We start from the raw sequence: 16,984 nt of genomic DNA, 5'->3' as shown, positions 1-16,984 counted from the left end.
TGGACTTATAGCTGGAAAAGCCCAAGTGTTACTGATATCATTTATAACATTAGCCATGACAGTATGACAGTAGCCAGCATGTACAATATCAGGACGCTGAAAATGAAGCAGCTAAATGGAATATATTTGTGCTTTTCCTACTGCGACATGTCAAAATGTCATCTGGAAAAAGGTATATTGAGAGTCTCTGGTCTTCAGTAACTTAGATCTCCACATTCAGTCCATCGCTTAAAATTTAACACACACGTACTCTCACACCAATCTTCATTAAGCAATCTTTTCTTTATAGAAAAAATCCAATCCCTTTAATAGGCTTAGCAAGCTAATACAAGCTTTAAAATAGTTTATTAAGAATATTTTAATAGATGACCTATAAAACATTTTAAGTATTCATGAGCCGTATTGTCACCAACTTTAGTCTGCACTTAGTAACTGGATTTAAAGAACTTCATATGAAAATACAATATACACCATTATCATGACATTCTGACTTGTCCCAAGTGGGGAAAAAACAATCCAAAGGTGAATATACAGCTTTTTGCAATTCAAATTTTCAGGAAAACTATTGACATGATGTTTTATCCCCTGCTCTCTTTCATGTTGTTTACAGTATATGAACAGGGAAGTCACATATTATTGTTGCACATAACACTTTCTTTATCTGGAATGTGATACGAGGAATAATTTTAGAGGGATTTGTGCACCCATGTAATGATTTTTAATAAGCAATAAGAATAAAGACACAATGGATGTTTACACATGTTTATTCATCTCATTCATTGTCAGAGGTCAGGTTTGTGCGGATAGGAAAACAAGGACCAACACAGGTAGAAGACAAATTAAAAACATTTGTCTTTAAATGGACAAAGGGTCATTTAAAGATAATGAATGCACTCTATTAGCTGGGTTCAGAAAACTCTAGAGGTGGGGAGAGGACTGAAGACTGTAAGACTTGAAGCTCTCTTCATCTGCAAAACTCAGGACAGGACCATAGTCTGGAATTCTGTAGAAAGATGAAGCACATTGAATCGGACATGAATCACAGAACCGTTTTCCATTGACATTCATCTGAATGCAGAATCTCTACATCTTTTATAGAATTTTGAGTAAACACTAAACACTGGAAAATATAAAGAAACACAGACTGAAATCATCTTCATTAAATAGTCCAAATCCTTGATCCTATTACATAAGGCAGCTAAGCTCAGATAGTTCTGCTAATTGAATGATGGGTAAAACGGGGACAAATAAGCAGAATCCGGAGGTCATGAGTCTGAGTGTCAGTACAGATGGTTTCTACATGGCACTATGTTAAAAAAAAAAAAGTCTATAACACCTCTCTGTGGTACATTAAGCTGTTTTTTTTGTTGCTGAGAGCACATCAAGTACAAACAGAAACATTCAGCTTTGAGCTCAAAATACAGGCTTAACCAAACCTCTTCAGTGAAAATACTTAACTTTCTCCAGTATTTTAAAAAGAAATGTTCATTGTCAGAAATAATTTTAATAGTAAAACAACCAAAGATTTGACTCTACTGATTTTGCAGTAGAGTCAAATCTTTGGTAGTTTTCCAAGAATACTTCATATCCACATAATCAGCACTGAAAACTACAAGCTTCAGTATAGCCAAACTGTCCTACAAATATTCCAGGATGAGCATCTCTGAAGATAGATATTATATCAATAATTGATTTAAACCTTAATGAGCAAACACCACAGATTTGAGAATCACCTAAAATGACACCACTATGTCAGCAGGTAAACAAACTTTTTGCTTCACTAGAAAAAGGGAAACATGCCAATTTACGGGTAGCATGAACTAGCATTGAATTTGGTCAACTTTAAAAATCTATCCTCAATAACTTCTAATGGCTATAATGCATGTTTAGTAAGTCAAAATAGTGCTAAACTGGATGAAATGATCTATTGATACATTCTGTTTCTTTGAGATTTCAACCAACCAATGAGATCATGTCTGCTTGCATCAAGAGTTTGTTCAAAATACATTCAGGGAAATCAGATACTGACCCTCTACTCCAATTTTGCCATCACTGTCATCATCAGCCGCTGAGATGAAGCTCTTGGTTTCTGCATCAGTCAGTGTTCGTGCCCCAGGGACAAACCTCTGCAGGAAGAACCTAGACACACACAAACACAACACACACACACACACACATTTTTTTTTAAAAGTACTGTGTGTATTTGCTGTAATTAATTGACTGTTATTTCACTGTTGACTGAGACATGCAGAGGACACAGACACATTACCAAAATTAGACAGCTCAAGCCAAGCTCTTATCACACGACAAAATAAAGGTGAATTAGATAACACAAACAGACAGCTTAATGATGCAATCCTTTTTAATTCTGCTGCGTGCTTTGTGCAGTAAACCCTCTCGCACAGATGCAAACACAGACGGGTGACAAATTAGTGGAAAAACCGGAACAGGCCTGCTTGACCCCTTCAGTGAGGTGATTCGGTAGCCTTTTGCTGGCATGGTCTGGGTCCACTTGTCCCCTTAGAGAGAAGGGTCACTGCAAATCATTAAAGTTGGCACGATTAATCACCTTTATCCTATGATGAAACATTTCTATCCTGATGGGAGTGGTCTCTTCCAGGATGCCCCTGTCCATAGGGCACGTGCGGTCACTGAATAGTTTGATGAGTATGAAAATGATGTGAATCCTTCACAGTCACCTGATCTCAACCCAATGGAACACCTTTGGGAGACTGTGGACCAATGTGTTGGACAGCACTCTCCACCACTGTCATCAAAACACTAAATGAGGGAATATCTTGTGGAAAAATGGTGTTCATCCCTCCAGTAGAGTTTAGAGACTTTGAAAATCAGTGCCAAGACGTGGTGAACACCTTACTGAGACACTTTACATTAATTTGTCAACCGTCTGTACATATTATACTAAGCTCTGTAACTTATTAAAACTCTAGTACATCCTAACAATCATGCTGTGATTGTGCATGATTGTGTTACGTTTTTACACACTTGAGCTCAGACTCCTCGATGTAGCCGCTGTTGTCATCATCGAGCATCTGGAAGACGTTTTTGACCTCCTGGGGCGTCTTGGAGGAGAGGCCACACAGCTTGAAAAACTTTTTGTAGCAGAATGTATCCGGAGCTGGAAACACATGCAGTTACATGTGAAATTTGGTTTTAAAAAACACACATGCAAGGACGGGGTAAGCGCTGGCCCTCGAGTTTCACCGGGTTGGGAGCTGATTTGGAGATTAAAATAGCGTGTGGCTGCTATCCAGGTGGGAGATTTTCCACTCCTGTGTTTTTGTTGAAGGTTAGCAGACACATGCCTCCATTAAAACAAACAAGATGATTAAAAACCGTTTCAAATTTGGATTTCATTATCTTTCAGTTGGAGCTGCCAGTGGAGAGGATACTGAACAATATCGGAAATGGAAGATCTGAGAGCGACCAAATGCAACACAGATTATGAGTTCTCAATTGCGGATCAGGATGATTGTGTATTTTTTTAATCAAAAATGTACATTTTCTTCAGTTAGCTTTACTATATATACTCTATAGAGTCCATTATGGTATTATCATAATGTTCAAGTGTATTCGGCCTAATTTGCTGTATGTGTGTGTGTGTGTGTGTGTGTGTGTGTGTGTGTGTGTGTGTGTGTGTGTGTGTGTGTGTGTGTGTGTGTGTGTGTGTGTGTGTGTGTGTGTGTGCAGAAAATACCTTGACAGTCCTTGATAGCATTTTCAATGGCTTCAGCTGACAGGATGGAAGTGAGAGACATGTTGGTCCTGTAGGGTAAAAGAAAAACTAAAATTACTCACACACAAACATGCGCGCACACACACACACACACACACACACACACACACACACACACACACACACACACACACACACACACATTTCTCTCTGTCAGGCACACATTAGGTGTTTCCTCACCTACTTCAGGCTTTGTGTTTTGCTTTCAGTCCTTTTCTGTGTCATGCTGGATTAACTGCATGACACACAAACACGCACACACCAATGCACACAGATGCACGCACACACGCGGGCGCTCACACACGTACGAGCCAACTTTTTTTATCTCTCCCAGGCAAACATATTAGGTGTTTCCTCAACTACTTCAGGCTTTGTGATTTGCTCTCAGTCCATTCCTGTGTCATGCTGGATTATGTTTTTTTGTATTTGCAGATGCATCTAGGTTAATATTATGATCCTATCAAAACTCCACTACTGATTATTTGGCAAATATGACTTGTCCAAAAGTAATGAAAATGCAGAGAATCAGTGAAATCACAAATTTACATGTACTTTGGCCAGTGTAAAAAGTTATACTGCCAAAATATTTCATGTATTCTGCTTTATAAATCCATGATTATTGTGTTATGATCTATTCCTGATGCTATCTGAGCAGATTTCCCCCAGCAACTCTTTATAACTGAGGCTATTTGCTGCCTTTTCATTGCATAATTGGGTTAGCTGTGCAGGATAATTGGCAAAAGGGCTTAATGAAAATGAATGGTGTGGGGAGAGGAGCTGAATTTTCTATTTAAAAAAGAAATATGTATATATACATAATATAATAATAATAATAATAATTATATATATCCTACTGGGCTTGTTACAGCAAATTACCTAATTTGACTCATCCACACCTTAATTAATACATATAAATAAACAATAACATAAGACAAAGTTAAAAAAAAAAAAAGAAGAAAAAAGAAAAGAAAAAGCAAAACAGCCTCCCCTGCTCTCCTTTGAGCAATAATAATAATAAAAATAAAATACATAACTTTTCTGAACACTTGTTCTTTCATGTCTGGTGTTTTTTTAAATTAAAATTCAGATAATTTAATGACTAAATGACTTCTGTCTTGTAGGAATAACTAAATGTTTGGTCTTTCATCTCAGCTTTTTTTTCAAATTTTTTTAGTTTGGTTTGAATTTAGTGCCAAAACTATTACACTCTAAATAACACATTTCTGACAAGCCCAAAACATTTCTAAAATCCCTGCAAAGATTCAAAAGAAAAGAAAAAGAAAACTATGGTTATACTTTTAGCTCTGCGTCCTGCCAAGCTTTAAAAGAGCAGGTAGATACCACACCTGGCCAACACCTGTTTAGAAAGTGTCCCTGTTCAGCTGCGAGACTCACCGCTGTTTTCTGGGTTTCCTCTGTCTTCAGGTCCAAAGCAGCAGCAGCAACAGCAGCAGCAACAGCAGCAGATAAGGCTTTTGTGGGCGGCTGCTGACAGCTGGCTCAGTCTTATATACGCCTGCGTGGATGCGCTGACGGATGCTTGAGTTTCCAACCTGCCCTGGGATCAAATTTTCCCGCAGCAAACCACCTCCTTCTCGTGTTGCTCACCTGCACACCTGTCCATTTAACCTTTACTGTTTATATCTGTCACGGACTGTCCTTCACTCCCAACCTTACTGTCATAACACTATGGCTTTTGTCCAGTCAACTTTTTTCCTGTGTTACATGGCTCTCTCTCCCCTCCCTTTCCACTCTCTCTCTCTCTCTCTCTATCTCTCTCTCTCTGTGCAGGTGCGTGTAAAAGCTTATAGACATCTCACATTTAATCAGGCCCTTTTTTTTCTCTCTTTTTTTTTGGTGAATAATCTCCTAAATTCAGATGACTGCAGTGAGCAGCAGGTCATAAATCATCTTTGACCTGCCAGGGGATTGTTATCCTCATCAGTAAGCTTACATTATGCCCCACACAGATATTGCACGCTCTGTCAGTAAAAAGAAATAAGGACTCAAAACCTCATTATTTCACTGTTTTGGGTATACTCCACTGACCAATAAACCTGCTTTACAGGTTGAATTTTTTTTGGTACTTACACTGAAGTGATAATGCTTAATGTTGAGAGTGTAAAAGTGACATTCTTCACTGGTGGATGATGTACTTCCCTCACACTCTGAGGGATGTAAAGTAAAAATGAAAAAAGGAAATGCTTGATGGAACATAATCCTGATTATGCACTAAAAGCAGAACTGGCTTTCCAGTAATACACATCTTCATCTAAAAATCTACTGACAGAAGAGGATAATTGCAAAAAATGTTTTAGGAGGTTTACAAAATATTTAACTTAAACCCAACTCATTTTCTGTTCACTTGTGTGTGGCATGCTGGGTCTCTCTTCTTTATTACGACAGTTTTCATCTGGAAATACTGTAACTGACGATCTGAGTTCAAAACACACCATGACAAACTCAAATTTAAAGTTGTGTGAAGGTGCTGCACCTGGTTACCATGACAACCGGCCACTCTAAACTGATGAGTTGGTTGTCTTGCAAAGACCTCCCTGTCAAAGCAACTGACACAGCAGCGTCTCTGGTGAATCCAGTCAGCACTAATGGCATTAGCAGAGCAGGGAGGGGGGGCTTTTTGTAACGAGAACCAAGGGAATAAAGCTCATTATTCTTCAAAAGTTTCACATGCTGTGAAGCTCTGACTTATGCTTTTTGAGTGACAGGGTTTTTCAGTGGTCTCACATCTACTAGTTATACTAAAACATGAATCACCTAACTCATCTGAAGCCTAGAAAACAATCTGTTGTTTTGAAGCTTCCAGGTTTGCAATCTAAAACCCACTGAGCATCTGAAAGCCTTGTGACTTATTGACAGATTGGAGCTGCCACCTTGTGGTTGCTTCACATCAGTGCAGAGCCATCTTTAATGACGCAATAGGGAATTAAAGATGCACTGCTCACTGTATGAGATAAGAGCTGGATTAATGGAGCAGGAGTTTAGAATCTAGATTAAGAGGTTAAATCTTATGTATTTTACTCTGCATCACATCACCACAGCTGGGTGAGTCTTCCCCCTAAAGTCCTTGTAGAAGACTATTTCTAAGTGAAAAAAACTGAAAATGTATCATAATTTGTAACCAATGGTATTTTGCATTAATAATGGGTTCTGACGAATGCACTTAAGATTTGCTTAAAAGAAACAGTTTTGCTTAAAATCACTTAATGTCCTCTTATGAGGTAAATTTATGGTTTTATACATAAAAAAAAATAGTTATCTTTAGGTCGGATTTATTTTGTAAAATGTGTTTCCTCAGGTAAATCATCTTCTTTAATGTAAGAACTGAGGAGACCACAGAAATGGCTAAGTAGCGAGACCAATTCCTTCTCTTTCGTGTCAGCTGTAGCAACAGGAAAAGAAGAATTCTCATACATTTTTAAGGAGGCGTTGCATAAAAACGATTCTTTGTGATTTTCTTTGTTTAGTCACTTCACAACCAAGTATTAAAGACCAAGATCAGACTTGTGTTATTGAAAAAGAAGCTTTATTGTTTTCTCATCGTCCGTCCGTTTCCAATAAAAGTGCATGATCACTTGATTTCACACTAAGCAAAACTCACATAGTTAAAACGACGACAGAAGTGAGAGAGAGAGAGAAAGATACAAGTCAGCCACGCTTTACACTTAGTCAGGTACATTCATTGTGGACAGCAAAAGGGGGTGAGTGCGACAAGAGAGAGAGAGAGGGGTTATCACTTTGTTGTGTGGTTGGGGAGTTTAAAGCTCAATTGTACAAAAGTGGAGAGTCGAGAGAGAGAGTGAGTGGGAGAAGAGTCATTTCTTGGCTCAAGTTGTTCCTTTAGAGTATTGAAGTATGATGTTGGTCAGTTCATGTGTTTATGCCTTGACCAATTCAGCAAACTCTGCAGAGACAGAGAGAAAGAAGAGTGTTAAAAGGGTGTTGCATTCATAAATTCATGAGTCAGGGGTCAAGTTCCTCGAGACATTTTCTCACCATCAATTCCAATCTTGCCATCGCCATCAGCGTCACCGGCCTTGAGAAATTCCTGGGTCTCAGCATCAGTCAGAGCCCTGGCACTGGCAGAGAAGTTTTGCAGGAACAGCCTGGAAAAGAGAACCAGAGAGAAATACTGTGTTAAGATGAATATGCCTTTATTTTTAGAACAGAAACATGCCTGTGAATATTTCATCAGCTTGATCACTTGTGTAAAGGTAATCTCCAAAAGATCGTTTGAGATTTCTCCCAGTTAAATTGATTCAGACAATAAAAGGTACTTGATTGGGCAAAACAACTTCAAGCTGGCTATAGCTGTTCTGTTTTTTCCTCTACTTTTTGTCACCTTACAACATGAGATGCCAGAGGAGGGAGCATAGAGTTACTCCCAAGGAGAACACCCGGTAGCCCGAGCTCCTCGGATGCTTTGAACCAATGACATCATTTTGATTTCCCTGCGGCCAAAAGAAAGATGATCCCTACGCTACAAGGGCTCTACCAAAGGGTGCTTACTTCAGCTCATCCTCCTCAATGAAGCCGCTCTTGTCCTGGTCAATGACGAAAAAGGCCTTCTTGATGTCATCGGGGGTCTTGGCAGACAGGCCGACCTTGACGAAGAACTCCTTGTACTTGAAGGAGTCGGCAGCTTTGAAAAGACAGAAGAAGAGAGGGATCATATCACATAAACTGAAATGTGTTTTGCAGGCACACTGGTTAGTTGCTGTTGTTTGCGCCAACCCCTTGCTCTGACTGTCATTCATTTATTTTAGCTTAACCTGTTAGGTTCTTTTCTTACATTGGCTATACTGATACATATGAGAATAAGTTCATCCTGCTAATACATATAGACATAACATTAAAAGCAGATTTTGTATGCTTTTTGCACCATTAAGAGTTGTGGCTGGATCTAAATAATCTTTAAAAAGATTATCCTGCAATGTTAAATGCAGAAAAGATGCATCCAACTCACTGTAATCTGGTAATGTGATTCTGCACTATAGCAATGTAATCCTTCAACAAGACACACAAGCTGCAGATTTTGGTGTATGGTTTCTATAATCTAGGCTTTCCTAAGTTATAATGCTGCACTCTGTCATTTCCATCATGGGTTTTTACCTTGGCATTCAGCAAGGGCTGTAGTGATGTCAGCATCGGTCAGAATTCCTGCGAATGCCATTTTTAGCTGAGGGAGGAGAGCAAAGGACAAGACATCAATTCATCAGGTCAGTTATGGCAAATCAGACAGGGTAAAGCAATTTTATTTTTCATCTAAGCATGTTATCTGTTAAATTCCCTCACTGCACATCAGAATACAACATCAGAGATACAAAGCTAATCTTAGTTATTTCACAGTCGCTCTCTGTGAGTATTCCTTTCTGGCAGCCCCAAAAGACAAGGCACAGATGATCAGAAAAAGGTAGTCCAATCTTTCAAGCCCTCCTAGACAAAAGATCCTTTGAAGCTGTGTCGATTTGGTTCCTTAGTTAATCCAAAGCCAAACTCTGAGCTTCTGATATTCAGAATATGGCCACGTGGGGCCCTTTCTTGATTAATATCCCATTGCATGAAGTTGAAGCCCTGCAAGTTTCTTTGGCTCAGGCGGTAGACTTGCTAAACGTCTGGAGCTCCTCAGTGAAACTCACCTTATCTTTAAGGTTATCTCTAAGACTACAGAAGATTCGCTCAGATGAATCTGCTCACTGCAGTGAACTCCTCAGCTACTCTCACAAGCTTATATACCTTCACTCACCCGAAATCTGATGCATAGACTATGTAATAGACACTGTGTGCAAAGCAGTCAAAGCAGTCGGTCGAAAAATGTGTCCAGTAGACAGAGCTGTTCTATTTATATGTACATAAATGAAGTTGCTTAAATGGAAGGCTAAGTGTGGTCCTATGCAAAAGTGCTTAATATTGCATAGGGCTAATAATATACGCTGCTGATTTGGTTGTAGTGTACTCTGTGGCCATGTAGTGCATCGTGTTAAACTGTGGAGCACAATATGGATAAAAGACTAAGGTAAAGCTTTATATTGTGTACGGCTGTTATATCAAATAATCAGGTGTAAACAGGTTTATGGTACTGTAGATGCTTATTCTGTCATCAGTCAGGTTTGTGTGATAATGACACTGTTTTTGCCTTGCTCTTATAAACCTAATTTAATGTTGAATGTGCCATAATATCAACTGTTTAATTATTATATAAAGTAATTTTTAATAGTCAAAGCCTGAATTGAATCTTAGTTTCAATGTACATATCTGTAAAACATATTATCTGCACATCTTTTATGTCTTTTCAGATGGCCGACTGTACCTAAATAAAGAAATTATGAATGAAATGCAGTGTAATAGTTACAGATTGTGTAACCTGTAGTAAAGCATAAGTTACCCTCTGTGTACATTAACACCATCACCAATGGTGATTAATGACCCACGCGTGCCCTCTCAACCGTGCAGAACGAGCCTGTGCGTAATTGGCATGCGTAAAATGTCTGCAATGACTTGGCTGGCATTCCAGTGTCAGAAAGGTCTTGTAGCAGTGATTGATTATCACAGGGTATGATATGTTGGTAAACGTGGATGTATACTATTACATTTTTAAAATGTCTTCATGTGTTTAGATATTTTGACACAGGTCATTACATGAATTTATTCAGCATTTCTCTGTTCTAGCGTTTGGCTTCATGGCAGCATTTGTGGACACGAGACTGAAACAGTCTGAAACAGATTGGACTGAGATACTACAAAACAAAAAACAAAACTTTAGAAATACATAATATTTCCACCAACTGCTCTTATTATTTTTATTGACAAATTGATTCACTACTTCTTTTATTACTCAAATTCGGCGTATTTTTGCCTAAAAGTTGCAAACCTGCACTGCGGAGGGCAAGTGCCTAATTTCGGATGTATTCATATAAGGTGAGTCTTTTGTCGAAGGGTGTACAATTAGGAAATATAAAAACTTGAAAACAAAAAGATAATGGGATCTTAAAGTTTTCACCATGTGCTACAGTAGCAGGGAAGGGTTTGATTGGACGGCACAGAGATTAATTTACGTTAATAGCACATCATCATGGTCCGTTTACACGAAGCTGAGGAGCAGCTGACATCTGACACCCAGACAATCACACAATTTCTCCTTATGACGGCGAAACTATATGTGATGCTATTTTTAGGACACACCGAAAGTTGATATCATCTGCATCAGCATCATCATCATTATCACCGTTATCATCGTCATTTTTTTCTTCACACTTTAAGTGAGGCATCCCGTGGTTGTATAATGACTTCTCACACTGCAGAAAAACACTGACATTAACTGAAGAGAAGGTGTGGGGGTCTTTCCATGTCCATATTTGCTCTGAATGGCTTTTTTCTGAAACCTGTTATGCACCTACTACACGTCAGGTGGCAGTGTTGAGATGGTCCGGTGATTATTGTGTTATATGAATTATTAATATTTAAATATCAGCACATTTTAATTTCCTGTACACATCTTTTACCAAACCTATACAGAAAACATTCTGTTTTTATCCCTTTAGGTAATTTAATTACAGTCTCAGTTCCTGCTAAACTCTTTTCAGTTTGAGTATCTTGTGTAATTGTCTTTCATTTCAGTAGTTTCATGTGTGTGTTCTTTCCCCCGCCAGAGAGGTTACTAACATTGTTTTTCTAACATTTCACTCTTTCATTCTTCTTTGTTTCAAATCTTCTTAAAAGCTTTGTCAAACTATAATCCTATGGCCTTTAACATTTGCTGTGGTCAAGTGAGGTCTCTCACCTCAAACGACACAGATACTGTAACTATTCTTGCCCTACTTCAATATCAGTTTATATTACAAATATCTCACAGCAGAAATGAAACCCAACAAGCTATGATATTAACTTGTGTAATTCAAGACAGTGGAAAGCGCTCCCCATCATTCTCTCCATCTCTGATTTAAAAATGTACATTTGTGAGAAATACTTAGAAAGCTAAACCTCAATTTTAGTAAGACATTATAAATATCTAGGGCTGGTAAATAAACTGGAATTACTTAAAAAACCACAGATCTGACCACAGAAGCTGCAGCAGTTTTTTTGTGTGTGTTTGTGTGTGTGGACTACAAGTCGACTTAAATTCTTTAACACTTCACCTGAGAGCAGATGTTTGTTCGGAAATACAAACAGCCCGTATTCCCTGTCACTTTGCCAGCAGCAGATTTCCATCTGAAGGAAATTTGCAAATAAATGTGCCTCATTGACAGAAGTCCTGTAAATGTGCTGGCACAGAAACTTTATCCTTCACCACAGCTAATCTGCTGGGTCACTGAGAGCACTCCTCGGGACAGAGCTGCTGAACCTCTGCCAGACACACTGAGTCTTCCCATAACAGTTTTCACAATGGCTTGCCTCTGATCCAACAGTCTGTGTCAGGACGGGCCAAAATCCTCTCTGTGTACACCTCACCGCATCTGCTATTCACACCAATAAATGTCAGGGTTGAGAACAGGGAGCCATAAATCTGGACTACTAATTTAACGAATCCTGTCCTGACAGGAGGGAATGCTAAAGCAAAAAACATTTTCTTTCTAAACCAAAAGAGGAATTTATTGTGTCTTTATAGTGTAAATTGTCAATGTACAGAAACATTATTGGTTACAATACAGGGAGTTAAAGTCCTTGTGTGACACTCAAAATGCAGGTAAAAACATTTGTTGTCAAAGAAGAGCAGGATTGTGCTATTCTTTTAAGACAGGGAAGTCAGGAACTAATTTTAATTTCAGAAAATCTCAGATTCATAGAAACCTATTGTTGATGATATTGGTGACATCCATAACTTAATTTTCATTTTTCTTCCATATGAGTTTAGTATACTGAAGTCAATGTTCTTTACAAAACATGAATAGACCCATTTACTGTATGCATGGGTATTGTCTCTTGCTTCATTTAACTTTTTTGTTCAACACTTGGTCTGAACAAAAAAGTAAAACTATATACAGAAAATGTTCTTAAAGTAATGCACAGATTGAAGACAGAGCAGAAAGATGGCCATGATGGTGGCCATAGAAAAGCAAATATGAAAACAATATGGTTGCATCTATAAAAGCATTAAAAGAAAGTGTATTAAATGTTTTGTACATGTTGTCTGAGTGTAAACATAGACCTCATACCAAATTACTCTAATCTAAGGTGTGAAAATGAGAAGGCTGCCAGAATGCCAAACACTTCATTTGCACAGCGGAAAGTTACTCATGTCGCTTCATGGGGAAACCAAAGCCTCCCAGCTGCTGGACAGGCTGAACCTCTCCCAACTCTCAATATAACATCATAACATGACGCACATGAGAGAGTTCATGTTGATACGACTCTCACTGGATGTAAACAGGAGAAATCATACCTCAATATTTCACGGACTAAAGTATGTTTATTCATAAACTTGTCTGTTGGAGAAAGACACATTATGATTATTTTATTACATTTTGTTTTACAATAACTACAACATGTTTTACTATTCTAAACCAGTGGCCCTCAAAGTGGGGTCTGGGGATCCCCAGGGGTCCTTTAGGGGACTCCAGGGGGTCCCAATCTAAAAGCAGAATAATATTTCTTTTCACTATAATCCCATCCATAAGTATCATAATGACAGAATGTATGACTATTGTGGTCTCATACACTTTCTGTAATAAAACATAAAAAAGCAAAGATGTTATCAGATGGGGGACCCTGGGACAAAATCTGGTGGGGGTCTAACTTGTGTCAGTTTAGGGGTCCTTGGTGTGAAAAAGTTTCTAATCACATAAAGTCTTTAGAAGTTATTTACTGTAGCTAACCAACATTATAAATCAAAGTCATCATAAGATCATCCTACAGCAAAACATCTGGGGCTCATGCAGGACTTATGAAGACTTGACCATCGCAGAAAACTCTGAAAAAGAGAGAAAAAAACAATATAATTTGAGACATATTTGGATTCTACTCTTCCTAATTCTTTTGCTAAAATTATCTTCCAACTACAACACATTACAAACATAACCTACAATTGTAAGGTGTGTAACTCTAGTAGTTGTAGCTGTATTTTAGTTGCTTGACAACAGGTGAAGAAAAGTATAGAAATGAAAGAGTGTTAACTGGAGACCACTGCATAGCCACTGAATCACCATTAACAGCTGTGAGTGAAATTTTGATCTCCAGTGGAAAATAAAACTAATTTAATTATAAGAACTAATTCATCACATATTTTATAATTTAAAAAAATGTTCTTAAATTTAAGAGAGCTCATACCTTGTGCAACATGTTTTAGGGTGATTATAATGATTTAAGTATGTTACACCACTTTTCCTCTTTTATTACACTCTTCAGGGGTGCAAATTAGGACTGCAGCTAACAATTATTTTCCTTACCGATTCATCTACTGTAAATGTAAAAATTAAATGTATTCAATTTTCTAAAATATATGACAATGGGAGACAGTACATTTTCCTCCTCTGAGAAGCTCGAACCTTCAAAACGTGTATTTATTTATTTTTGTTTGTTTGTTTGTTTTTTTGCTGGAAAAAATAACTGAAACAATGAATTGATTATAATAATAATTGCTGATTAACTAATGTCTGCTGAAATTCATTGTTTGAATAAACAACAAAAATAAAGCTGGTACTGAATTTGTTCGCAGTAACACTCCATGCATTTTATCGTATGCACTTCATTAACAATGTTTGAGTAAATCTTGAGTATTTTCATGTATCGTAATAATGTGAAAGATTTCACACACATAAACTTAACTTTTATCAAAACTTAAATTACAAAATGAATGTTTATTGAGTAGATAAGAGAGAGATGTTGCTGTAATTTTTAAGGATGTGTATGTTAATTAAAAAAGAAATGTATGGCATATATCTGATTGGCTGTTTCTGCTCATTGCATACATTTAATTAACCTTGATTTCCAATCTACACTGTAAGTAAGCAACTTGATAAATGTGTATTATTCCTCACATTCAGCAAAAACATTTTTACTCATACATCTGCAGTTTAGAATATACTTACTTATAATTAAAGTACAGGTCAAAATACAGGCCATTATCACAATCACCTCTCAGTCTCTAGTTTCTTCTTGCTCAAGAGGGCAAAACAAAAAATAAGGTGCAGACCTCTACTCAGCTTCTATGGTTTACCCCCCTCAGCTTTACCTTCCCAGCCGATCTTCCCATCACCGTCCGAGTCTCCCTCCAGCAGGAAAGCTCTGGTCTCAGCTGCAGTCAGGGGCCTCGCTCCTTTGGAGAAGTTCTGCAGGAACAGCCTGATGCAGAGAGATCAGGGAGGAAGTGCCGCAGTTATTGAACGACATCAAACACATAAATGACAACAAAAAAGAGAACAATGGGGATAAACATGTGAATTTTGCTGCATTTCATACTGAAACACGATACTGCAGGTCAAATAATACAGACAGTATCAAGCTGTTGACAGGTTGGTGAAATAAAGCTTGATACATTAACTGAAATAGATACATAGACATTCATATCAGGCTTTGTATCAAACTCAACTGTAACTCATCCTGTTCTATGAAGCCACTTTTGTCCTGGTCCAAAATCTTAAAGACCCTCTCAATCTCTGTTGGAGTTTTCCTGGATAAACCCACCGTTCTGAAAAACATCTTTGAGCTAAATGAATCCTTTGCTGAAAGTAAAATGACATAAAGAAGTGCAAATGATTAATAATATTAGACAACCTGTGTTTTAAAATATCATGCAGCTACAGTAAAATGAAGAAATAAAGGCCTCACATCCTGGCATTAGAGCAATAATGCAATATATAAGCACTCATTTTCATCACACATTTTCATTTCCTCACCTTTACAAGCATTAATAGCTGAGGTTATGTCTGAGACTGATAGAAAGTCAGTGATAGACATGATGATGGAGAGTCTGTTGTGATCGATGTTGCAGCCTGGTGCAATATGTGACTGCTGATGAACAGAAAGAGACAACTGGTCACAGTGAAAAAGCTTCAACCCCCAGTGTCAGAAACCACCAGTGTCCTTCTGTCCACTGTCACCTGCAGCTGACCACTTCAGCCATCAGTGTGTGTGTGTGTGTTCGTCTGTGTGTGAAAGAGAGCCTGAAAGACAGAGAATCTTGGCATTGCACAGCTTTTGTAAAGTGGTTTCCCCAGGGGTCAGGGGTTATAGTGGATTCAAATCTCCCAAAACAAATCCCATTCAGATTGCACCTTTCTGTAAACAAAATGGCAGTTAGTGAGATTATATTTGGTGCATCTGAAGGGAACCTGGCTGGCCTGTGTTTCCTCTACACTTGTATTTCCAGCCACAGGCTGCATGTTGCTGCCTGCTCGTGGTCATCCCTGGCATTGTTTCCGCAGGCTGTAAACATCCTGTTATTCTGGCCCCTGTCACTTTCAGGCTGTGCTCCATGGAGATGTCTCCACTCATAGTTGTCTTCTTCCCAAATGCTACATTTAGCATATGAAGAGCTCTATTCTCAAACGAGTGAGTGTTCCTTTACACATGCTCTAGTCTAATGTTACTGGGTTTTTTTAATGAAAAATAATGAAAACTCTTTTTAGTTTACATCATTATATATAGCATTTTACCAACTGACCATATTAAATATTAGCCACCTCTTTTACAATTCACTTTAAATGAATCATACAGTGTTTTGGCAAGCTACAATAGTATTGTAAGTTGACTCAGTTAAATAAGTGACAGTTAGCAGTCACTGGATGAACATATTCAATAACAACTACTCTCTACATACAAACTAGTTTGTATGGTACAACCTTTTTAACTTATGTTGCAGCTAGACTAGGTTTGAATTTCTGGATGCAGTTTTTTGCAGTGTTAATCAATGAATAATGTCCAATGTGGACATATAAAGGACTTTAGAACTAAACATTTGTATTATTTGTCTACTGATACCCACAATCTGCCAAGCTAGGACATTTTTCAAGAATTAAACTCTTTGCTACCTTTTTATTCTACCACTGCTGGATGCAGCAATTGGGCATTTTCTAATTCTATACAGGGGCTTTAAATGTATGCGTTTCAACACTGGCTGAAATTAAAAATCTTTGACGGTTGAGAGTCCATTTTGTTTTTTTCATACTGTGTATTCTTGATGATCTCATTATGTCCCATTAAACCTGCCAGCACGAACTAGTGTCATGCATGGATTTTTTTAATAACATAAATCAGTCAATGGGAGTCTGTGGA

General features: G+C 38.0%; 3 protein-coding genes across 3 annotated transcripts; all 3 read right to left on the bottom strand.

The window, feature by feature from the left end:
* Positions 1-977: 977 nt before the first annotated feature.
* pvalb9 (parvalbumin 9) lies at positions 978-3,779 on the bottom strand. Its single transcript, XM_062442231.1, has 4 exons — positions 3,719-3,779; positions 3,007-3,139; positions 2,030-2,139; positions 978-1,003 (listed from the first exon to the last, which is right to left on the bottom strand). The coding sequence occupies exons 1-4, from the start codon at positions 3,777-3,779 to the stop codon at positions 978-980; spliced, it is 330 nt and encodes a 109-aa protein (XP_062298215.1).
* Positions 3,780-7,544: 3,765 nt separating this feature from the next.
* pvalb3 (parvalbumin 3) lies at positions 7,545-8,948 on the bottom strand. Its single transcript, XM_062442131.1, has 4 exons — positions 8,888-8,948; positions 8,285-8,417; positions 7,772-7,881; positions 7,545-7,679 (listed from the first exon to the last, which is right to left on the bottom strand). Exons 1-4 carry the CDS (start codon positions 8,946-8,948, stop codon positions 7,654-7,656), a joined length of 330 nt encoding a protein of 109 aa, XP_062298115.1. The 3' UTR covers positions 7,545-7,653.
* Positions 8,949-13,506: 4,558 nt separating this feature from the next.
* Positions 13,507-15,667, bottom strand: LOC134003046 (parvalbumin, thymic-like). Its single transcript, XM_062442153.1, has 4 exons — positions 15,607-15,667; positions 15,300-15,432; positions 14,943-15,052; positions 13,507-13,682 (listed from the first exon to the last, which is right to left on the bottom strand). The coding sequence occupies exons 1-4, from the start codon at positions 15,665-15,667 to the stop codon at positions 13,654-13,656; spliced, it is 333 nt and encodes a 110-aa protein (XP_062298137.1). The 3' UTR covers positions 13,507-13,653.
* Positions 15,668-16,984: the final 1,317 nt, after the last annotated feature.

This window comes from Scomber scombrus, chromosome 21 (assembly GCF_963691925.1).
Source record: "Scomber scombrus chromosome 21, fScoSco1.1, whole genome shotgun sequence".
Classification (NCBI taxonomy): domain Eukaryota; kingdom Metazoa; phylum Chordata; class Actinopteri; order Scombriformes; family Scombridae; genus Scomber; species Scomber scombrus.
The sequence above is the reverse complement of the archived record's forward strand: the minus strand, read 5'-3'. Positions and strand labels throughout refer to the sequence as shown.

Excerpts from the sequence above, each read along its gene's own strand:
- LOC134003046 (XM_062442153.1), bottom strand. The coding sequence starts at position 15,667 with ATGTCTATCACTGACTTTCTATCAGTCTCAGACATAACCTCAGCTATT. Across the intron at positions 15,433-15,606 it reads AGCTATTAATGCTTGTAAAG|CAAAGGATTCATTTAGCTCA; the intron begins GTGAGGAAATGA and ends TTTTACTTTCAG. Across the intron at positions 15,053-15,299 it reads ATAGAACAGGATGAGTTACA|GCTGTTCCTGCAGAACTTCT; the intron begins GTTGAGTTTGAT and ends TCTCTGCATCAG.
- pvalb3 (XM_062442131.1), bottom strand. The coding sequence starts at position 8,948 with ATGGCATTCGCAGGAATTCTGACCGATGCTGACATCACTACAGCCCTT. Across the intron at positions 8,418-8,887 it reads AGCCCTTGCTGAATGCCAAG|CTGCCGACTCCTTCAAGTAC; the intron begins GTAAAAACCCAT and ends GTCTTTTCAAAG. Across the intron at positions 7,680-7,771 it reads TGGCAAGATTGGAATTGATG|AGTTTGCTGAATTGGTCAAG; the intron begins GTGAGAAAATGT and ends CTGTCTCTGCAG.
- pvalb9 (XM_062442231.1), bottom strand. The coding sequence starts at position 3,779 with ATGTCTCTCACTTCCATCCTGTCAGCTGAAGCCATTGAAAATGCTATC. Across the intron at positions 3,140-3,718 it reads TGCTATCAAGGACTGTCAAG|CTCCGGATACATTCTGCTAC; the intron begins GTATTTTCTGCA and ends ATGTGTTTCCAG. Across the intron at positions 1,004-2,029 it reads TGGCAAAATTGGAGTAGAGG|AATTCCAGACTATGGTCCTG; the intron begins GTCAGTATCTGA and ends ATCTTTCTACAG.